Raw genomic sequence first — 24444 nt, forward strand, 5'->3', positions numbered from 1 at the left:
CAACTTTATCTTTACGAGATCATTAATAACTTTAATAGCCATAATGTATAAAGTATAATAAACTGAAGCTTTATTTCTGATCAGAAAATATTTGTACAAATACAGAATCTAGCATAGAACATATAACAAACATATGACAGACTCCCACTAAACTAAAGTTTTCTCAAATTCTGATATACCCATATGAGCAATATGCTCATGAAAGACCTTGGGCGGTACACCTTTTTTGAAAGGATCTGCCAACATAAAGTTTGTTCCCAAGTGTTCTATAGAAATTTATTTATTTTGTACCCTTTCTTTCATAATTAGGAACTTGATGTCAATATGCTTTGACTTAGTCGAGCTCCTATTGTTGTTGGAGTATAAAACAGTTGATTTATTATCACAGTATATCTTTAGTGGTCTTTCAATCCCTTGTACTATTTGCAACCCTGTGACAAAATTCCTCAAGCAAATTCCATGATTGGATGCCTCAAAACATGCTACAAATTCTGCTGCCATAGTGGCACAAGCAATAAGAGATTGCTTGGCACTATGCCAAGAAATCGTCGCACCAGCCAACATATAAATGTAGCCTGAAGTGGATTTCCTACTATCTTGGCATCCAGCAAAATCGGAGTTAGAATACCCAATGATCTCCAAATAGTATGATCTCTTATATGTGAGCATATAATCTTTTGTCCTCTTTAAATATCTCATGACTCTTTTAGCTGCCTTCCAATGATCCATTCCAGGATTACTTAAGTATCTATCTAACACTCCAACAATGTACGCTATATCCGGACGCGTATAAACCTGTGCATACATTAGACTCCCTACAGCTGATGCATAGAGAATCTTCTGCATTTCTTGAGTTTCTAAATTTCCTTTAGGGTACTAATTGAGACTGAACTTGTCTCCCTTTGCGACAGGGGTGTCTCCTGATTTGCAATCCTACATGCCAAACCTTTTGAGTACTTTATCGATATAGCTCCTTTGTGATAATCCTAGAATACCTCAAGATCTATCTCGGTGTATCTGGATTCCTAATACAAAAGAGAAGTTACCAGGATCTTTCATCTCAAAATTTCTAGATAGAGATCTTTTGGTTTCTTGCAATAAGCCTATATTATTTGTGGCAAGCAGAATATCATCCACATATAATATCAGGAAAATAAATTTGCTCCTACTGAATTTGTGATACACGCAATCATCAACAGCATTCATCTCAAAACTAAATGAGTTAATTACTTAATGAAATTTGTGGTATCACCGACGGGATGTCTATTTTAGTCCATAGATTGATTTTATCAATTTACAAACCATTTTCTTTGGGTCTCCTGACACAAAGTTTTCTGGTTGTACCATATAAATTATTTCATCAATGTTTCCATTGAGAAATGATGTTTTAACATCCATCTGATGAAGCTCTAAATCAAAATGTACGGCTAGAGCCATAATTGTCCTAAAAGAGTCCTTCGTTGAAACCGGTGAGAAAGTCTCTTTAAAGTCAATACCTTCCTTTTGAGTAAAGTCTTTTGCCACAAGACGTGCTTTATACCTCTCCACATTACCTTTAGAATCCCTTTTGGTTTTAAAAATCCATTGACAACTAATGAGTTTTACACCATCTGGTAATAGGACAAGTTCTCAAACTTTATTGTCTTGCATGGACTTATACTCTTGATTCATTGCTTCAATCCACTTATCCGAATTAGAATCCTCCATGTCTTGACGGAAGTTGATTGGATCATCTTCCATTATACCACTACTTTCTTCATGTTCCTGGAGAAATACCATATAATCATCTGAAATGGCACTTCTCCTTTCCCTAGTGGATCGTCGCAAAGGTGCTGGCTCTTACGGCACAGATTCTTGAGGATGTTGAGTTTGTTCCTCATGAATAATTTCCTCATACTATATGGGAGTTGAAATGACTATATCCTTTTGAGGTACATATTTTGCCATATTAGTGGTAATTATATGAATCGGATCAGACTGAATCAATTCTTCCTCAAAGGTAAAGTCTTTAATCTTATCTCTCCCCCCAAACTCAATATCCTCAAAGAATGTAGCAATATTTCTTGATTTGGGATCATAAAATTTATACCCCTTAGATCGCACAGAATAACCAATAAAGTAACTACTCACTGTTTGGGATTTCAATTTATTTTCATTAGGCCTATAAGGCCTTGTCTCAGCTGGACAACCTCATACATGAAAGTGTCTTAGACTAGGCTTTCTCCGAGTCCAAAGCTCATAAGGTGTTTTTGTAGTTACTTTAGTTGGTACTCTATTAAGAATGTAGGCTGTAGTTTTTATTGCTTCTCCCCAGAGTGACTCTGGCAAAGTTGATTGAGGTATCATACTTCTTACCATGTCCTTAAGTGTGCGGTTTCGTCTTTCAACTACACCATTTATGCTAGGTGACCCAAGCATTGTATACTAAGAAACAATTCCACACTCCTCTAGGTATAAAGCAAATGGTCCTAGATGTTGTTCACTTGAGCCGTCATTTCTGTCATAAAATTCCTCTCCACAGTCAGATCTGACGCTTTTTATCCTTTTGCTGAGTTGATTTTCAACTTCAGCTTTAAATGCTTTGAACACATCCAAAGACTGAGATTTTTCATGTATTATATACAGTTATCTATATCTAGAGTAATTGTCTATGAATGATATGAAGTATTGTTGACCATTCCATGAAGGTGTAGGAAATGGTCCACAAATATCTATATGTATCAATTCTAAGACGTCTGTAGCTCTATATGCACCTGATCTCTTAGGTTTGGTTTGTTTACATTTAATGCATTCAACACAAACATCTAAACCTGATAAGTCAATGGGATCAAGAATCCCTTCTGACACAAGTCTTTCAACTCTATTTCTAGAGATATGACCCAAACGTTTATGCCATAATACACCAAAATTTATAATTTTACATTTAGTACCTCGTAATTCCGCATTCAAAGATTCATGATAGGATGCTATAGTATCAAGTAAATATAGATTGTCAAGTCATAAGTGAACCAGTTCCAATCATATTTGAATTTAAAGACAAAGTAAACTGATTGTTTCCAAATGAACAAGAATAACCAGATTTGTCCAAATAAGAAATAGAAATTAAGTTTCGTCTGACAGTACAACAAAAGTGTCTTTCAAATCCAAATAATATCCAGTACACAATAACAATCTAAATGTACCTATAGCTTCCACATCTACCCATTTTCCGTCCCCCACATAAATGCTTCTCTCAACATTATTGGGCCTTCGGTAGCTTAAGCAACCTTGCATCGATACACTGATGTTAATTGTTGCACCGGAGTCTAACCACCAAGTGTTTCTAGGTACTGAAATTAAATTGACTTCTGAACAAACCAAAGTAAGGAATGTTCCCTTTTTAGCATGCCAAGCATGATATTTAGCACAGTCCTTCTTTAAATGCCCAGATTTCTTGTAAAAGAAACAAATATCATCCTTATTTTGTTTCTTCTGTACTGGACCCTTATCAGCCTCATTCTTTCTAGATTTGTATTTTCTTTTCTTGCCCTTAAAGTTGTTTTCATTTAGAACCGGTACAAGTTAGCAGATATTTTTACAAAAGAACCTAAATAAGAGAACAACATACAACCATAAATTATGCTCATATTTATTACCAAAAACTTAAGTAAATTCAAATAATGATTTAACCCATCTCAAAATACCAAGTGCAATATTAGTATCTTGTCTTTAGACTTCAATATTAATTGCTAGTGGTAGTCTTGTTGTAATGATCAAACACTGATAATAAGGCATGTCAAATAAGAAACCCATCTTTGGATTGATTTATCATTTACATGTATAACTTTATAATTGTCACGTGTTTACTATTACAAGTATGTATAAAATCCTACCAGTGATTAACCTTCCTTTGAGCCAGGTAATTATAGCATGGATATAAATACATAATACATTTAATATTTTCATGAGAAATATTATATATGAGAGGTCACTTTGGCGACTTCATATATTAGATTATTCAATCTAATATTAAATAATCACTAATTGAATTTGAACCATATTAGTCAAATTAGCTTGACCTTAATTTATTGACTAAAAATATTTAAAGCATGTAAATCATTCAATTTATGTTAACAAACAACTTTATAGAACCAATATTATGTTTAAACCAACATAATATTATAATAATATTATTAAACCAACATAATATTTCAATAATATCTAATTAATTAAATTCATATTAATTAGATAAAATCCAAAAAAGAATTTAAAAAATTTATGCCTTGTAGTGCAAAAAATGAATTTGCATACCGATGAAAAGGAAAAGAGAAAAAGACATTTTAAAATTGAAGTGATATAACATCAGAAAAAGACACTAAATTGAATGTGAAGCATAATATAACATAATTACATAAAACCTTCATATTTTTGGATGATAGAACCAAATCACTCTAAAATAGCATGATTACATAAAACCATCATCTTTCCATGATAGAACCAAATCACTTTAAAATACCAATGAAAACATCATTAAAATACATGAAAAACAATCCTAGATGTTCATCAATTATTGTAGGAGGGCTCTGATACCGTTTGTTGGAGTTTCTTTAACATATCAAATATGGATCAAATAATTGTTTTATAGAATCAAAACTGAATTTTGGTCCAAAAACAAACTTAAATCCAAAACAACAGATTAAGAATGTTTCCATAAAACTTATTAAATCCATTATAATATGCATAAAATCCTACAACAATTAAGAAACATATTAATACAGAAGCGTACCTGATGAATTCATTAGAGTATTTTCTGAATTAATTGGTGATTTGGTCTTCCAATTGCAAGTATCCTTAAGAACTTTAGATTTCTCCTTGACGGGTGAAGAGAAGCTTCATTCGATACTGTAACCGGGGACCATAATCTTATTTATAGTCATAACTGATGAATTTATAATTATGATTATATTCATAATTGATGAATCTGTAATTATGCCTCAAGAGTTTTATATTCCTAACTTATCTCGTCATTAAGTTAGAAATATAACTAATGGTATCCACACAATTAATTTTCATAATAATAATTATGTCCCTTACTCAAATAATTTTACTTTAATTGAATCACTTTAATTTTAGCTAATAAAAAATAATGACTTAACATATTTAATTATAATCCTTAAAATTCTAACACAAGGAATATGAATTGATAAATCACTCGAAGCAGATGCCCTGTTAGCTTGACATATATTCCAAGGTGTGAAGAAACTATATTACTTGTCCCTTGAATTACTCGTGTCAGACTGTATGATACATCAATACCCTTTTTTTTATTATATTTTTTGGTCGTTGTCAAATGATATAAGTTAGCTTACCGTCTGATGTATGGACACCATATTGGCCAATATGATATGATGAGCTCACCGTATGAAAGTTCTTTTTCCGTAGGATCTCATCGACACGTTTCCGATTCCGAATCCAAGGCGCAAGTTTTACGTGGCAACGGAAACTACATGTCCGATTCCATTTAGGGCTAACTCCCGACATAATCCGATTCCATTTCCGATTCTGAGACCGGCATGGGTATAAATAAAGCTGCTCCCATTGGTCAGAAAGCCCGGCTGGCACAGGGGAAGTGCGAGAAGGCGGCGACGATGGAGGAGGGCCATCTTTGTTCTGACAGTGTTGCTTGGTTTCTCTATGCTAAGGTAAAGGCGTGGAGGCCGGCGTCGGAATCGTGTAGGCTATTGGCTCCGGTGGTGATCAAGCTCCACTACACTGTGTTGCACTTTCATGGAGGTCAAGTGATGCAGGAACCGCCGTGCCCCTACCACTGCTACGTGTTCACTCTCGGCGAGTTCCTCCACCATGAATCTCGCCGCCGGGCGATCTCGTTCCTTCTCTTTCACGGAGGCGTCTACGGCCGTGATTTCCTTGCCGCTAGGCAGTTGGAGGAAGAACTCTTCACCTTCTGCAATGATCCAGTTGAGTTGGCTCTCCGCATGGGCAGAGGGATCGAGATCACCTTCGGCCTACGCTTCTACCGCTACTCGATCATGGAGCCTTCTTTCGACGAAGGCGTCGGCGGGGGTGGGGGTTTCGGCGGTGTGCCGGCGTCGTCGGATGCGGTGAAGGAGCTGGCGGTCGTGAAGTATCAGCGTGGAGGAGATGTCCGAGAGCATAGTTGCATGATCTGCTTCGAAGAGTTCGACGAGGGCGTCGAGGTGACGCGGATGCCATGCATGCACGGCTTCCATGGCGGCTGTCTCACTCGATGGTTGGAGAGCAGCCATCTCTGCCCTCTCTGCAGATACGCCATGGCCGCTTCCGCTGGTCCCTGAAGCGCTTCTCGTCTTCATCAGTCTTCTTCCCGAGATTCACGGCCGACTTCTCTCGCAGAGTCCCTGTAGATATTAGCGTATGGTGTTCCACATATACATTGGTGAGTACTCGGAGCAAGTTATTGGGTCCTGTGGAGTCTCGAGTTGCAAGGTGCATTCATGTGGGTGATTGTGAACGGTGGGGAACTCAACAGCGAATAGATTGTTCTTAAGAGTTCACGCTCCTTTTCTCTCTCTTTTGGACGAATTATATCTGACCTAAACCAATCATGCACACATCTTCTTATATATGAATCCATAAAATTTATAATCAGGTGCTAATGTGAATAAACTATTACACGTGCACTTGTGGACATCAAATGCTGGTAAGGAGTTGGCTTTTCATTTAGTAAGTCTGTAATAAGGTATACCTGAGAAAGTTGCTTCACATAGTGACAGTTTTGGTAATCTGGATTAATGAGAGAATTTTCCCTTTGATTGTTGTTGTCATGTAGGCTATCCAGGATGCTCTTTTGTGTCTTGTAGGAGTTGACTAGATTCTATGTCTTGTAGGATTTGACTATATATTATGTGTTAAATCTTGATTGATTAAAAATAATAATATTTATATCGTATTCTACTTAAGTTAGAGTATTATCCGATAGTGGATCTCGATTAAGTTACATAGGAAATATGTAAGTGTTACTTTAGTTATTTTTTTTATCTTTGATGAACTGTTCGTATAGACCTGCGATATACAAAACCTTATCAACCAGTCGTCTATTCTTTATGTTTGAACATACCTTACGAGGGGCTTGTATTAGATTTGATAACTCTATTTTTCTTAAATCATTTAGTCGATGGAGTTTGCCAGCAATTGTCCAAACACAAAGCCTCTAACCTATAATTTGCATGAATTTTCTTATGCCGAGAGGAAATACAAAAACATTAACTACCTTGGTATCTTAGAACTCCTAGTAGCATAAGATTAGATGAGGTTTTGAGATATGATCCATGATGTTAGGACTTTGCACATGATGGACTAGACTTGGATCATTTATCGGACAATCATTCTAAGCAAGTAATGTATGCCTATTTCATTTGTTAAATGAAGTGTTTTCCTAAGTTATGGTTGTGTGATCTTAAGCCATGCTTGGATGAAGTAATAACGATAGTTTGCTCACATAATCGTTTGTTCATAAATCTTTTTTTTTATTTTTTTTTTCTGTTCTAGGTTCTTCGTGAAGCTTGTGAGATTTTAAAAGATTGACTATTTATGGAGTTTTTTATGGTCATGGTCGAAATGGCCATATGGTGGCGAGGAAAGTGAGAGATATTCTCCCTCTAAAGTTGCTTGCCAGTTGTGAAGTATATGTAGGTAACGATGAATGCAGAGAGAACAATATCAGTAGTACCAGAAGCATGAGTTCGGAGGAAACTTCATCTCTAACCTGTTTTTTCTTTTGTGGGTCCTAAGGGACCATAGGAGACTTCGAAGAGGCTGACTTTTACGGATGGACACGCAAGAATGCTGTATGACTTAGACAAAACCAACTAAGTCCATGACATGATGGTAAGAAAAGTGAGAGATATTCTCTCTCTAAAGTTACGTGCCAGTTGGAAAGTATATGTAGGTAATGACGAATGCAGAGAAAACAATATCAGCAGTACCAGAAGCATGAGTTCGGAGGAAATTTCATCGATGAACCTCAATGAAGAATCCAAAGCTTCTGTTGGGTTTGAAGAAAGAGTCAAGCATTCAGAAACATTGACAATATTGAAAGACTCGTTCCTAAAGGCTTTTAGAATAGTGGATAAAGAACTGAGACTGCATCCAAATATCGATTGCTTTTACAGTGGGACAACAGCAGTTACTTTGGTCAAGCAGGTTGGCTATTGGTCATTAACTTCCTATCATATTTTCTTTTTGAACTGATGAAGCATCTCGGTACAAGTTCTAGTTAATACAAAGCAAATTCTACTGTTTTATGTTGTTAATGTGGGTTTCCTTCATCTATAGGGTCAAGATCTTGTCATTGGAAATGTTGGAGACTCGAGAGCAGTGTTAGGCACAAGAGATCAACATAACACCTTGGTTGCAGTCCAGTTGACTGTGACCGTGGATCTTAAACCAAATATTCCCAGGATCTTTTTGTCTTTTGTTTATTCTTCTCGGATAGGATTTGATCTTAACGATGTTCGAACCGATCTTATCTTTGTTCAAAGCGATCCATTCGAATCTTTATGTCTTCGATAGATGATGAAGGAGCTTGCTCAATTGGATATGATTCCTCAAAGGGACCAGTTGGAGAAGATTGATTACTCTTAAAGATTGGTATTTCTGATTCTAGTTCAGATTGAGGGGGATCGGTTCTTCTAAGTATTCTAACCCATATACTATTTCTAAATATACATCTCATTTGATGAAATTGATTTTTATTTATAATGTTAAATCTATCTAGCTTTATAACATCTTCGTCAGATGGTATTGCAATATCGTAGGCATTAAGTATTCTAGTGATTATACTTATGCAAAAGGCATGTGCATCTATATATTCCATTTTTGACATTTGTTTGTAAATTTAGCTATTCTTCTTTTTTATGATGTTTAAATCTATACTGGATATATTTTTATACATTTATATACCAGTCATCTATAAGGGATGCCTATCGACCATTTTTGCTTTTTCTATTTATGGTCCTCCTAGTCAGAACCGAGTTCGTGGTGAGAATCAGAGGTATCTCACGTCCAAGATGCTGGGGTATCAAACTGATGTGCCAAGGTGACTCAAACTGAGTTGTTGAGGTGCGAATCAAAGACAGCTCTAAGATGGCTCAAGTCCAAGGTGCAAAAATACTCCGCTCTTTGACCTAAGGTCAAATTGACCAAACTGAACTGATACACTATAAGAACTGACTTTGGCCTTTGCTAAAGTGGATTATATACACATGTGATATCAAATATCTAAGATTGTTAATATTTGAGTGTTCATCCGAATCAAGGTAACATGAGTTGAGGGTGCCAATCGAGTCGAGGTAAAGTACTCTGAATCAGATGAAATGTACACCTAAGTGACTCGAGGTGGATACTACAAAATAATGAGGGTTCAGGAGTGTGTCTAGCAGGTCTTCTAATGCTCACCTTAGCAACGATTTTAATAATCGCTCGGGCGCTCGCTTAGGTGCTCGAACGAGATGAGGCGAGGCTCGAGTGCCTCATTTCATGTCTAGGCGCTTCGGTTCAAAGAGGCATCACCTAGACGCTCACCCGAGCCCAGGCGCTAGGTGCTTCGGGCGAGCGTCGGGATTAAACCAGGTGACCGAACCAATATTTTACGTCTAGTTTGGTCTCCGGTGTTTTCGAACCAACTAAAACACCAATATCAACCTCCCAGCATCCCTCTCGTGACTTCCCCAATCCTAACCTTGCTCGTGATTCTGACATTGACATTTTCTCTATGTTGTTGCCTCTCTCTGCTGTCATTGTCTCTCTTCACTATCGTTGCTTGTCGTTACTGTTGCTACTTATCGTCGCTACTGTCACTATCGCCGCTCGCCGCTCACTTCATATTTAGCATCTTTTGCCTCCACCGTCAATTTATGCTCCGTGATGATTGTATATTGTAAAGAGTATATACTTCACGATGCTCCATTATTAAAGTATTTAGAAGAATCAATCACAAAGAGCCAAAATAACACAATTTTTGAGGCAATATGGAAGAGTATGAGAACATGAATTCTTTTGAAGGCTATATAGAAGAACATGAAAACATGAATTCTTAAAGTGTTGGCATTTAGTAGGTAAGGATGGTAGAACATGGATACAACATTGTGTTTCCGGGGATAGTTTGGCCTTATTGATTGTCTTTGACAATTTCGATAAACTTATGATGGCTTCCTGAAAATCAATCGAGTTGCCATCTCATTGTCTTCTAGTCTTGTTAATGAGATGATGTTACCACCTTAGTTAATCCTTTTCAATTATGAGTTATCTAGGAAACAATCACTTAGCCATGATCCATCTGCTCTTTAATCTTCTTCTTTTGCTGTCCGAGTTTGCTGAGCCACAAAGAATCAGTGTGTTATGTAGTAAGGGTCTGTCCGAGTACTCTCTTCCGTTTCCTCATCAGCCGAAAGTAAAGGAAAAGGAATGATTTGTCGGACAAACTATTGTCTGTAAGCCATGAAATCAACTCTAAACTGGAATAAAAGGTAAATATAATATGTAAGAGTTATAATTATGTTTAACATTGGTGTACTCTCACAAAGGCAAATGTCATCTCGAATGTTGGTTGAAACGCTATCATTCGTTATTGAGTCATGTTGGCGTCACACCACAGCATCATTCAGTAGAATAATTGGAAGGGAAACCTCTACCACACGTGCATTCCACGTGATGTGATCCGCCCCTTGTTTCTGGAACGAAGACGGGCGCATTCGTGTCGGCCCAGTATTGGCATTTGGGCCGCCGAACAAGCCCGGGAACGCAAGCTGTCCGATCTAGGTTTTATGAGTCCGGAGCACATATATATATGCCCTCCGCTGCGTCGGTTTCTTGCCTCGTTTGCGTCCTCGCCGAAGCGGTTTCCTTTGCCTTGCGCTCTCGGTTCAATTTTGGGCGGAGGCGCATCGCTTGTCATGGCGAAGGGAGACGACGCGGTGAGGCGGAGGAAGAACAAGACCAGCCGCAAGCGGATGCGGAACAGCGAATCCGCCGTGTCCGCCCGCGTCGCCGCAATCATCGCTGCCAAGCGGCGCCGCAAGACCGGGAATCGCCGCATCTGCGAGGTCCTTCTGATGAACATACGCTCGCTTCTCTTGGATGCGACCCCAGTTCGATCGCAATCGGCCTTTCTCGGGTGTCCTGCTTCTCACATCATGTGTTTCGTGCAGGGGATGTGCTTTAGCCTCCCGACGCCTGACGATCCCTTCAATGATCGCCACGGGAAGGAGACGAAGCAGAAACCCAGCAAGAGTGTGTCACCTCCTCCCGTCTCCGCCACCGAGGAGAGCAAGAATCAAAGGTGTGATGCTGCTGTGAGAGCGGAGCATCGTGCCAGCGAAGGTGGTGGCGTCGGCAGCGACTGCGACTCGGACTATGGTTGCCCTTCCAAGTTCCTTATCCTGTGCTTGAACGCCATACATGACGCGTGGAAGGATCGACAAGCAGCGCCTGATGGTAGCTTGGATGGTTCTCTTTTCGCCTGCGACTGGGGTGTTGATTTCTGGAAGTGTTGTTCTTCCGGCTCGCACATCATCGACACCAGTGGGTCTTGCCCCACCACAGAGCAGGTCGCTTGGTTGGTGTCTACAGCTTCTGATATCATTACGAGGAAGGAGAAGCAGGGGCATGTCGTTCCCAGTCCCTTCCTTCTTTTCCTTGTGCCAACGCGGGAGAAGGCTGTTCAGGTATTTATCTGCTGCCTTTTGTTTCGATAGCTTTACCAATTATTGCTGTCTATAAATCACGGCACTCTGGTTATTGCCACAGCCTGATTTGCTTGTGCCTTTGACTTGTATTTATGTTCAGATAAGGTCAGTGTGCAAACCACTCAAGGCCCTAGGAATACACACAGTAAGCTTGCATCCTGATGCACCATTGGATCACCAGGTGCAGGGGTAAGCAATTGATTGGGCTTTTACTTCTGTGCTGCTGTTTAGCTATGTGCTTTTGGATGCTTGTACTAGAAAGAACTGCAACAAGATGAAGACCAAAGTAGTTGTGATTTAGTACAATAAGGAAACTAATATCAAGGAAAAGGTCTCCTTGTTTTAAGTAGTGATTTAAAAAGCGCTAGGTGTTAAAAGGCACCAAAGTCCCAAAACACCCGAGGCAAGCAAAGCGAGACGCTCTAAACTATTAAAATATAAAAAATAGATAATATTAGTAATCTAGTAAACAAAAATTATTTTGTATAGTAATTAATAATCTACTATTAACAGTATATTTACTGTTAATAGCAATTAGAAGGGAAGATTAGAAACCGATAGTGAGAAGTTGCGGTGAGAAGTCGTGGTGTGAAGTTAGCGGACAACAGTCGCAGCACCAGACAGCATCAGCGGCAGCAGAGTTGCGGATAGCAGGAGGCAACAGACAGCGGCGGAAGCTGTAGAGTCGCTGACAGCAGGAGGTAGTGGACAACAGCAACATCGGTAGTGGAGTTGTGGACAGCAGGAGGCAGCGGAGTCGCATCGTGGACAGCAACAGCGATAGCGGACAGCAATGGCAGACAGCAAGACTTGATTGGTGACAAAGGAAGACTCGGAGGCAACAAGAGAAATTGTTGGCGACGGAGGTGTCGGAGGTGAACATAGAGGGAGTAATCATTGGTGGCGGACGTAGAGGGAGAAAGCATAGGGTTGGGAGTCGGGGTCGCATGCAAGTTTTGATATAATTGTGTGCGTGCGTTGGTTCAACTAACGTAAATTTAACTGAATCAGACTTAAAAAGTTTGGTTCGGTCACCTTATATCAACCAAGCGCTCACCCGAAGTGCTCGATGCTTGGGCTCGGGCAAGTGCCCAAGCGTTGCCTCATTGAAGCACGTCGCTTGGCCCTTAAACGAGGCACTCGTGCCTCGCCTCACCTCGCCCGAGCACCTAAGCGAGCACCTTTTTAGATCATTGGTTTTTAGGAAGCAACAGTGGTCCCCAAAAGGTATGAAAACAAAATCTTCCTTCTTCAACAAGTTACTGAATTTAGCATACCAATTCTGGAACGAATGATTTTTCACTGAAAATGAGATTGTTCTCACAAAGTAATTCTAAGAAGAAATATGCGAAAGAAGGAAGAAGTTTATAGAAATGAGAGAGAGAGAGAGAGCAGAAAAGCTAAAGCCCCACTTGACATACTTGCAACATGCACAATGACTAGTAAGATATGATGTTTGATAAGAAGATGCTCTTATGATTGGAAGATTACAACTGATAGGATTATTATTCTCACATTCCGTTCATCCGGATGAATCTGATAGCTAAGGAAAAAAATTACACAAATTCAAATAAATATTTGTTTAACTTAGATGTGTTTTATAATTTTATGACTGTACAAGGTTTTCGAAAGAAGTTAAAACAACTAAGTTGATGATCTTGAGAATATAATACCAGAAAGAGCAAAGGTTCCCATCATTGTGAGGTTTCCACACGTGCAAAATATCATTCAAATTATAAAAGGTTTCCATAGGCAATGTCATTCAAAGAAAATCTTTACTATTTTAGTATTTTATTGGAATTGGATCGGGCATTGTCGGTCAAGCCTCGAGATATTGGGTCATTGGTTGAACTAGGTTTGATAAAAAAAATAAATTTAAATTTTAAAATTTTAAAAATAATAAATATAACAAAATATGTGTGAAATGACTTGATGAATCCAAATAACTCATTGGTCGAGCAAACATAAAAGTGTGAATTCTTATAGGAGTTGGGTGATGACAAGATAGGGAGAATTGAGAAAAAAGAGGGTAGTGATGAAAGTCCAAAGGAGAGACGATGATAATAAGAGAGATTGATGACAAGAGATAGAGGGCAAATGACTACAATGAGCGCTGCAATGAAAGAGGATGGTAGTGCAAGAGGAAGATGGAGGTGAGATGATGACATCAGAAGTGAGAGAATGGACCGGGGTGGTAGAAGGAGAGGATATTAGCGAGAGACAATGAAGGCGACGGTGTGGGAGCGCATGATAAGGGGATAAGATGATAGCAAATGCAATAATGTTTTCTTCTCTTTCATCTTTGTAATAAAAAAAGACATATGCCACTGCAAAAAATAAAATATTTTATTAACATATAGAAAATAAATATATTGAATCAAATGTATCCGCATATATTTTAATTGAAGAATTGTTTCATTGAAGAATTGAATTTCTAAGAAATACACAAATGCATCATCTATCTTGTGAATAATGGACATCATAATGGGATATGGAGAACTTTTGCATGTTTGCTTTCATGTATAGAAGATGCATTCAATTGTTGTTAGCATTATGGCTGTTACGGATATATTTGGGAAGACTTCGTTAAGTTTTCTTCTAAGACAACTCATTATTGGCTACAAGTTTAACAAGAGTTGCATATGCCTTGATTTTCTTAATTTTTGAATGAATACTCCTGTAATGTTGGATATGTTGTTTACAGCAGGAATTCAGCACATATTTGTTCAGTAGCAATCAAGAACTAGGACATCATATCTGTGAATTTTGCTTGAAAAGTATGGTGCCACTCATGCCACTTGAAAATGATTTTTCTTTTTACTGTCTTATTGCACTTTAGGAATTCAATCATGCTTTCAAGTTTGTTGTTTCTAGTGTTTTGCAACTTCTCCCTCTTTCTACATAAGGTCATCAGTTAATTACTACTAACTGCCACTTTTCTTAGTACAGTTTGAGAAGCTGCGAGCCTGAGTTTCTTGTATCTACTCCAGAGAGGTTGCTTGAACTTGTTTCCCTCAAGGCAATTGACATCTCTGGCGTATCACTATTGGTAAGCACATTTTGTGTTTTCAAATCTATTGCACTCATGCTTCATAATTTTCTTTATATTAAAATATATTCACAAGTATCTAATCATTCTCTGGCTGGCATCTAGATTTTTTAAGCATGTTTGCCATTCTATCTGGTTATTATTTTGTTGATTGCTCTAGGTCAAAAATTTTATTATATATTTTTAAATAAGGTATTTTATTCATAATCCCTTCTTTCATAAGTGAAATTACTTGTAAAAGAATCTTTATGTTGTTGTTTTTGTGTTTGTTATTGCTATTTATCTATCTAAAATTTTTGTATTCCCTTGTTTCTTGTAGGTACTTGATGGATTCAACACCTTCCTAGATCTTGGCTTCGTGGATAAACTTAATTCTGTCAGGGAAACTATATCTGGAAATCCGCAAGTCGTTCTCTTCAGTGATTGCCACAGTGAAGTGTTCACGTCGTTTGCCCAAAATATACTTTCAGGACCAGTTACAAGACTCTGTCAGAGCGATGTCGTAAGTTGTCAAAGTGCATTCATATCACAACTAGTGCACTTCCATACAACACAAGAAGAAAAAGTAGCTAAGGTATATTCATGAATAATTTCTCACAACATTTTTTCATTTTTGGTTCCACAGAGTGGTAGTTATTTTAAACTGTGAATATTGAAGCGGTTAGCCCCAAAGACACAACTTTGTGCTAAGACCGGCTGGTTATAACTAGCATGTTGGAGTTATGGGTTCCAGTCAAATCAGCTGCTTCATAGCAGTACACTACGCATGTTAGTATCATTTTTTGTTATCTTTATTTGTCTATGACAAGGATCTTCTTTCCATTCTTAATAAAATCGATGCTTTCATCATTCACTTCAAGACGATCCTACTGGCTCAACCACGTGAACTCATTGTTGTTCATGCTGGATTCTCTTTCCTTTTTGTCTTCTTTCTTACCATTTCCCATGAGCCCTAGTTATGGTATATTATTTGGATAATGGATTACAATTCTACTTGAAAGGCATGGATGAGTACCTTCCCTTTTATCATTTTGCCAGCAGTTTAGTTTATCAGGCAAAATAGTGTCAGTTTTAAAATTTGTATTTCATGATTTCCTATTTTTTCTGCTGACTCCAGCAATGTTTCCATTATTTTTTTTTTCACTCTTTATTGTTGCAGATCAAACAAATTGTTTCCGGAATATTCAGCAGTGAAGTTCCAATACCTGATAAGATCCTACTTATATCAAGAACTGCAAATAAGTTTCAGATGTTGAGATCTTCCTTCAAAGAAGAAGGTTATGAGATATCCGAGGACTCTTCATGTGCCTTTTCTATTATCTCTGACAGGTAATATATGACCTATTACTTTGTATTTTTGGATTTACATTTTACCAACACAAAATGGTTTAGTGAGATTTTGATCCTATGTTACATTCATCATGCAGCCCTATGTTTATACTGTTCAATAGAACAAAGTAATGCATTTGTTACTGTCAGCACACAAACATTTGTCTTAGATAATTTGTGTGGGAAATAATCTGATTTTTTTTTTAATCCAGCAGAAAGGCACTCAGAGTCTTCGCTACGGACGACGATAGTTTACACGAGCAAGATCTCGAGGAATTTGGTATCACCATATTCATGGATCTTCCAACCTCGATCGAAGACTATGTACATGTTCTCACAACGATGGCACGCCATTCAATTACTGGTGCCTTGCATAGTTTCTTCTGTAAAGGAGATGTCGCTCGTGCTCAACCCTTAGTCGAGGTTCTCATGCAGTGTGGTCAGATGTTGCCTGAGGTCCTTCGAAAAATATGATTATTCAGGTTAAAGATTTATTTTACTCTATGAACAGTTACTACCAATGGTTATCGATCTCATTCTCATTCTTTACTTGCTCTATTTTTATATTTTCACTCATGTTAATAGTGGAACGCATTAATTCGTCACGCCCTTGTGACCAGTGATGGATGTGTAAGACTTTGTTATTCTGTTTTATTTTTTTTTTAGTGGAAGCTTTTTGTGTTGGCAAAACCAAATTACATAAAACTGATTGATATACTCTCAAGAAGTTTGATATGACGTCACATTGGCATGCAATTACTTTTTGTTAGAATTTCCGTTGCAATTCTCTTTCTGGATTTCCAAATATGCTTGTTAGAAATAAGTTAAATTCCATTAGAACATCGTGTATCATTTTTGCTTCTCAGTATATGATCACTGCAGCTAACACTTGTCGTCCACGGCTGGATTGCATCAGCGTACTCGAGTAAATGATTACGAGTACAGTCAAATGTTATTGTGTTAGGGACCCATTCATTCGTCCGCTACGTGCTCGCGGCTACGAAGACCATTGGTGGCGTAGGGTTCATAAAGTCAACCTATAGTGACGGTGTCATTACGTCGAACAGCATGTTCTCTTAAACAGCAGGTGACGCACCACCTGCTGATCCATGTTGAAAAGTCTTTGTTTTCGTTTATAAGAAATAACCACCACGTGTGGTTGTTCACTCGTGAACAAGACACCGATGAATGGTCAAAAGCTCACGTGTTTCACCTAACTCTTGTCACAGTGTTGCAAATTTGATTGGGTCATTTTTTCTATGGTCCGTTGAGATAGAAAGAAAAATGGTATTGATGATGTATCCTTTGATTGCTATCCATGTCATCACCATCAAGCATGTAGCGGATCGGAATCCATCATAATAAAGAGATCAAAATTTCATGGAGAAGAGAGAGAGAGAGAGAGAGAGAGAGAGAGATCCTCATTATTTTATATGATATAATAAATATTCTCTCAGCGTATAAAAATTATATCATCATATACAAATTATATCGTCTTGATTTAGTGAAACCATGGTGGGTTTACGATAGGAATAAAATAATTAATCTTCCTTGGTGTCATATGCTAGATTAAACTATGTTTATTGTGTTGAAGTCATAATATTATTGTGAATTTTGATTGTTTAATATGTTCAAATAATAGTATCACGGATTTTGATTGTGCAAGATGAAATTAACCTTGATAAAATGTCTTGATATTATTGAGGTTTGATAAGCAACCTTAATTTTTATCTAAGCTTATTATAAGCTTATTGCAAGAAATATTTAAATTTCGTCGTGCAAAAATTATATCGCACGTGTACTTGATAAAAGTTTATTTGATTCTTAAGTTTATATCAAGAAATAAATGGACCATAATACATCTCTCTCATAAAATAATCTATGTAAGGTCTTTTATAATGGGCTTTAGTAACTATTAAGAGTAAGTTAGAGTTGATTTGTGGGAGTATTTACGTGGAATCATCAAATATTGTTCCAACACAAAGACTCAATTGACCTATTACATGTTAGGATTAATGCCTTGATCATATGAGATGCTTCGATGATATGTTGGGTCGATCAGTCACTCGGCCAACAGGTCCAGTCTTTACTCGAGTCGCGTCAGCTCGACCTCCGACTTACATACTTGCCGACCATAAACCTGAGCCCGAGATCAGTTACTCGACCAACAAGTCCAATCTTTACCCGAGTCGCGTAGCTCGACCCACGACTTGTGACTCGCCAATCTCAAACCTGAGCCGAGATCAGTTACTCGGCCAACAGATCTAATCTTTAACTGAGTCGCACGGCTCGATCCCCTGACCAACGACTCGCCGGTACCAACCCTGCCCAATGCACGGGGCGTCGCCCACCGAGCAACCCCACGGCGAACTAGCCCGACTTTCCCTCACAAGCAACAAATACGCACGCAGCACTCCGACCTAGGCGTGCCCCTCGCCCTCTTGCAAGGACCCCATGGCCTTGATACGGTATATGTTGGGCCCTGGCCAAGTCACCACCGATGTCCCGTCACACCACCATCAGGTTAGTAGGAGAAGCTCTCCAACGCGCCAGCCAGGACCCGTACCAAGGCATTCCTCGGTACATCCCATCCTAGAAAGCTCGGGGCAGCGTCGTATGGTGTCGTTCCGCACTTTCCGGATGGCGACCGCGCGAAGATACTTCCTTCCCCCCCGAGGATCAACCGCCACGCAAAACCTGCGTACAGCCAACCCTCGTATAGTAGTATAAGAACCCATGATTGGCATCTGGCCAGGGAGGAGGCAAAAAACAGAGACCAAACGCTGACTTACTTATCGATGGGTCATAGTCGGTAACTATTCGATGGGGGCCTTCTGTGCAGGAAAGCGATCACCCCCGAGGCGAGAACATCTCGATCGAGAGAGGCATTTTTCCTCCCGGTACGCTAACCAGTATCCAGGCGGAGAGTTGTCAACCAGAGTCCCGACCAAGAGCCACCAACCAGCATCCTGACGGAGAGACATCAATCAATATTCTGGCGCCAACGCCATGTCTTGAGGGCGTGATCGACCTCGGCAACCAGTTCAACCGATCGAAGACTCCCGACATCGACCCGTGGACCAGGCCATGCTGACTCATCAGCGACGACGCATCAATTCATCTACACTATCCATGTCATCACCAAAAAGCATGTAACCGATGAGAATCCATCAGAACAAGGAGATCAAAATTTCACCAGAAGAGAGAGAGAGAGATCCTCAGTATTTTATATGATATAATAAATATTCTCTTAGCATATAAAAATTATATCATCGTATACAAATTATATCGTCTTGATTTAATGAAATCATAATGGGTTTAAGATAGGAACGAAATAATTAACTTTTCTTGATGTCATATGTTAGACTAAAATATGTTTATTATTATGCTTGAAGGTATAGCTATGATTGTGTGGACATCATAATATTATTGTGAATCTCAAATAATAAATATTATTACATATTTTGATTATCCAAGATGAAATTAACCGAGGTCTTGATATTATTGACGATTTATAAGCAATCTTAGTCTTTGTCTAAGCATAGTATAAGCTTAGTGTCAAGAAATATTTAAATTTCTTAAGGAGTCATGCAAAAATTATATTGCAAGTGTACTCAACAAAAGCTTATCTGATTCTTAAGTTTATATCAAGAAATGAATGAACTAAAATACATCTCTCTCATAAAATAATCTATGTAAGGTCTTTTATAATGGGCTTTGAGTAAGTTAGAGTTAATTTGTGGGAGTAGTTACGTGGAATCATCAAATATTGTTCGGACACAAAGACTCAATTGAACTATTACATGTTAGGATTAACGCCATAATATGTTGCCTTGATCATATGAGATGCTTCGATGACATGTTGGGTTGATAGGGTGTTTGAGTAGGTATCCATCATATAGTGCTAGAATGTTTGACTATAAGTTAGATGTTTTCTTATCATAATACTTTCTAATTTGGGCTATCAAGACTAATATAGAAGTGTTGATATCTCTCAAGTATATTGATATGCAACTTAGTTATGAATAAAAAAACATTAAAATCGTAGCCTGAAATCTTTTACCCAAATCAAACCAATATAACTATGGGAGTTTGTATCATTCCCTCCAATAATCCAAAAGAGCGCCACGCACAACCAATGAATATAGTCAGACATCTTGCGATCATAATTGTTATGGTAAATAACTTTTTTAGCCGTGGCCTCGGGGTCGACGTGGCTGGTTCAGGGGTCCGAATGGCGGGGATCTTGCGTGGCGTGCCTCGGGTCCTTCTGGTGGCCGACCGCGGTGATCTGGATGTCCCGTCAGGGGGAGAGCTCTGCCGTAGCGTCGGGGAAGAGGCAACCTCGTGGCGCACCTGCACACTGGTCGGGTCGGAGGCTCGACCCGACCCCTCCGACGATCAAGTTAGCGACGTGGAGAGGGTGGTGGAAGAGGGAGTGCTTCTGTGTGAGTCGTGTCCCCCCACCTGTTTACGGTGCCAGGATATTTATAGGGAAGCTTACGATCACCTGATGTACCCGCCTGTGTGAGGCGGGGTTGCGCCTCTGATGGCGTCTGACACCGTTACTGGCGTTGCGTGGAGAACCGGATCGTCGCAGGGTATGGGCGAGGGTCGGTAGTCGTCTTGCACTGCCACGGTCAGCGAGAGTCGAGTCAGCATTATTGCCTTCCACATCGGGCAGAGTGGCGCTCACGTGGGGCCGTCGTCGTGACACATCATGTCGCCATTATTTCCCCTATCAATAATCATACATAAAAGCAACACACACGCACTCAACCACAAGTCACGACCCATTCCTGCATGTCATGCGATCACATTAATCACCAAGTCGCTACATCTGAACTCTATTGACGACGTTAGCACGCACGCGAATGGTCTGATGCCTTGAGCGCTCGCTGTATCTGCCCTCGCCCACACACTCGGGAGAGCCAGAAAGGGGCGACCAAGTCGTGCCCCCATCCCCTCCCCACACCTTCTCACGTCTATCACTCGACCCTGCTCTCGTTTCACTGTGATTCCGCAGCAGAATTAACGCTTGCTTTATACTTCCTTTCATCCTTTGGTAATCGAAGAACTGCGAATAATTTAATTATTATTTTTGGAATTATCAATAGGCAAAAAAAGGGATTGACAATAAATAGCAAGCTTTCAATGAAAGGGGGAATGAATCACGTTGTTTCGCTGGTGATTCAGTCCAACCACATATCAACACATCAACCACTCAGCTGTGGTCAACAAACCCAGCTAGAAATAATAGAAAGGAAGAAGAAGCTCTTGGGGTGTCGGTGAGCCCCACCTACCTTCCCCGAAAAAGCAACGGAACTAGTGGCGATACATGCACCCGAGTCGAGCCGAGTGGTCGTTTCCGCGGTTGGTGGAGATTTGACCACACCAAACCTCCTCCTCCTCCTCCTCCCTGCGCGTCTTCCTTCTCATGGCGGCCATCGCCCCACCAAACCTCCTCTTCCCTCCGTATAAAGTGCCCCCCTCTCTCAGCTTACTTCCCCTCAGCTTCACAGTAAGAAGGGCTTTTCCTCCTCCGCCTCCTCCTAAGCTGCCACTGCAAGCTGAACGAGCTAGCAGCTACTTCTTATGGCGGCCATCCTGACTCCTGCCACCACGGGCCCTCATTCGACTCGTCTTGCTCTCCCCATCGCCAAACCTAAGCTCCCTTTACAGAGGACCCACCTCGTGCGGTGCGTCCACCGGCCGGAAATCTCCCCCTTCTTCCACGGCGCCGTCGGGGCCAACCGCGCCGACTGGCAGAGCGCCTGCGCTATCCTCTCCAGCAAGGTCGCGACCGCCTCCCAGAACCATCAGCAGACGCCGCAGCACCACGAAGCCGGGGATGACACCAACCACAGCTTGGTCCCCGTCGTCAACGGTCATGGCTCAGCTGCCGCCGCGCTTGACCTTGTCCCGGTCCAGCTCCCGCAGCCGCTCACCATCGCCGACCTGTCCCCGGCGCCGAAGCACGGGTCCCAGCTCCGGGTGGCGTACCAGGGCGTCCCTGGGGCTTACAGCGAGGCGGCCGCCGCCAAGGCCTACCCCAACTGCGACGCCATCCCGTGCGACCAGTTCGAGGCGGCCTTCCAGGCCGTGGAACTCTGGGTCGCCGACCGGGCCGTCCTGCCCGTGGAGAACTCCCTGGGCGGCAGCATCCACCGCAACTACGATCTCCTCCTCCGGCACCGCCTCCATATCGTCGGCGAAGTCCAGCTCCCTGTCCACCACTGCCTTCTCGCCCTCCCGGGTGTCCGCAAGGAGCAGCTGACCCGGGTCATAAGCCACCCGCAAGCCCTCTCCCAGTGCGAGCACACCCTGACGGCGATGGGCCTCAATGTGGCGCGCGAAGCCTTCGACGACACGGCCGGGGCCGCCGAGTACGTGGCGTTGAACGGGCTACAGGACACGGCGGCCATCGCGTCGGCTCGGGCAGCGGAGCTGTACGGGATGCAGGTGCTGGCGGACGGGATCCAGGACGACAGCGGCAACGTGACGCGGTTCGTGATGCTGGCGCGGGAGCCCATCGTGCCCCGGGTTGACCGGCCCTTCAAGACGAGCATCGTGTTCGCAGCCCACGACAGCGAGGGCACGTCCGTGCTGTTCAAGGTGCTCTCCGCGTTCGCCTTCCGTGACATCGGCCTGACCAAGATCGAGAGCCGGCCGCACCGCCAGCGGCCCATCCGGTTAGAGGACGAGGCCAGCAGCGGCGGCGGCGGCGCAGCCGGCACCGCCAAGCACTTCGAGTACACCTTCTACGTGGATTTCCAGGCCTCCCTGGCGGAGCGCCGGGCGCAGAACGCCCTCGCCGAGGTCCAGGAGTTCACTTCCTTCCTCCGCGTCCTCGGCAGCTACCCCATGGACATGACACCCTGGAGCATCACTTCCTCCTCATCCAACTCCTCCTCCTCCTCTTCCTCCTCTCCTGGTTCGCAGCAATAACAGCAACCTCTAGTTTTCCCGTTAACGGTGTGCGTTGTCATTGTTGTTGACCGAACGATGGACCTTCCCCCCCGCCCCCCCCCCCCCCACTATTGTACTTCTATCAGTTCACCGGCCCCATTCCTCAATACTGTCACCCTCATGATGGTCTTCGTCTTCCTCTCCCTCCCTCGCGGACCTTTCCTTTTTGTTTCCGCTTATCATGTAACGCCGTGTACATTCCTTCGGATCAGCTTCCATTACGATTGCAATCACCGCCTCAACTGATCCGACGGCTGAAGTTGGTCAGATCAGAGTACCACAGTAAGCACAGCAGTGAGTGGTTCATGTATAGGCTTAAAAGCAATAGTTGCATTATGATGATGATTTCATAAATTATTTGTTCAATAATTTTGTTAATTACGCATATAAATAGTTGCAATTATAATGTCATAAACTGTAGCAAGCAATCGTTGTTGATGGGAAGCTCTCTTCCTATTGTGGATTTACGAAGGCCCAGAGCACACCAAACCTCAATTGGGCCAAGAAAGCCGAGACGTATTGAGGCTCATTTAGAAGCCCATATCGTGTGACTGAAGGCAGGTTCTCAGCCGTTGATCTAAAATAGAACGGATCGGATTTATGATCTCCTCCTTTCCCGTGGTTAGTGGCCGACGGAGTCGACTCAACCCGACCTACTTTCGGCCTCGCTTTCTCCCCACCCTTCTTTCTACCTCCCCACGCTTCTGCTTTCTCCCCCCCCATAAAACCGACCCTCGAGTCCCTATCGCCGAACCCAATCCACGAATTATTGTCTTCGTTGACTCGAGTGTGGTCGAAGCCGAACCGGCTTGGTTCGTTCGAGCTCGCACGGAACAGATGGTGGGATGGCACATCGCATTTGCTGCCGACAGGCTTTGCTTGGTAGCAGCGAAGGCACGCGTCTGGAGGTATAAAGCTCGAGCATATTCCCTCGGCTTCTCTTCTTTCCCTTTCTCATCTTTCTTACCAGTATTATTATTATTATTATCATTATGCGTCCCATTTCTTAGTGTCCCGCAAGTTACCAGATCAGCTTTTTCCATCTCTATCCTGTGCGACTCTTTGTTTAAGTGGATGGCTCTGCCGTTTCATGCATCCAATCCATCACATCTGACGCCATATCTGCTGCTGTGGCGATAAGTAGTGGCCTCAGACGAGGAACACAAATTCGGTGAAGGGTATCCGTTCTTTGCACAGGGAAATGCATAAAGAAAGCTGCAAGCGGCGCCGATGTGCCCATGACAGTAGTTCCTCTTCCCAACACGTGTGCGTGCGTGTATAAATCTTGGGAACCTCCACTTCGGTGATCGATGGAAGCATGGCTTGTCACCGACCGCCACCACCACTACGAGCACGAGGACAGACACGTCCTTA

At 41.5% G+C, this 24444-nt stretch overlaps 2 protein-coding genes across 3 annotated transcripts; both read left to right on the plus strand.

The window, feature by feature from the left end:
- The first annotated feature begins 10847 nt into the window (after window positions 1-10847).
- LOC103988037 (DEAD-box ATP-dependent RNA helicase 14) lies at window positions 10848-16857 on the plus strand. Of its 2 annotated transcripts, none has more exons than XM_065153563.1 (7): window positions 10848-11081; window positions 11187-11702; window positions 11824-11912; window positions 14673-14772; window positions 15092-15346; window positions 15932-16101; window positions 16314-16857. In XM_065153563.1, exons 1-7 carry the CDS (start codon window positions 10932-10934, stop codon window positions 16573-16575), a joined length of 1542 nt encoding a protein of 513 aa, XP_065009635.1. In that variant the 5' UTR covers window positions 10848-10931; the 3' UTR covers window positions 16576-16857. The 2 variants fall into 2 exon arrangements, with proteins under 2 accessions (XP_065009635.1, XP_065009636.1); XM_065153564.1 differs by having other exon boundaries at window positions 16317-16857.
- A 4685-nt stretch (window positions 16858-21542) lies between these two features.
- On the plus strand, window positions 21543-23439 carry LOC103988038 (arogenate dehydratase/prephenate dehydratase 6, chloroplastic-like). The gene has a single exon (XM_009406534.3). It carries the CDS (start codon window positions 21697-21699, stop codon window positions 23047-23049), a length of 1353 nt encoding a protein of 450 aa, XP_009404809.2. The 5' UTR covers window positions 21543-21696; the 3' UTR covers window positions 23050-23439.
- Window positions 23440-24444: the final 1005 nt, after the last annotated feature.

The sequence above is a fragment of the Musa acuminata genome, chromosome BXJ3-6, assembly GCF_036884655.1.
Source record: "Musa acuminata AAA Group cultivar baxijiao chromosome BXJ3-6, Cavendish_Baxijiao_AAA, whole genome shotgun sequence".
Lineage (NCBI taxonomy): Eukaryota > Viridiplantae > Streptophyta > Magnoliopsida > Zingiberales > Musaceae > Musa > Musa acuminata.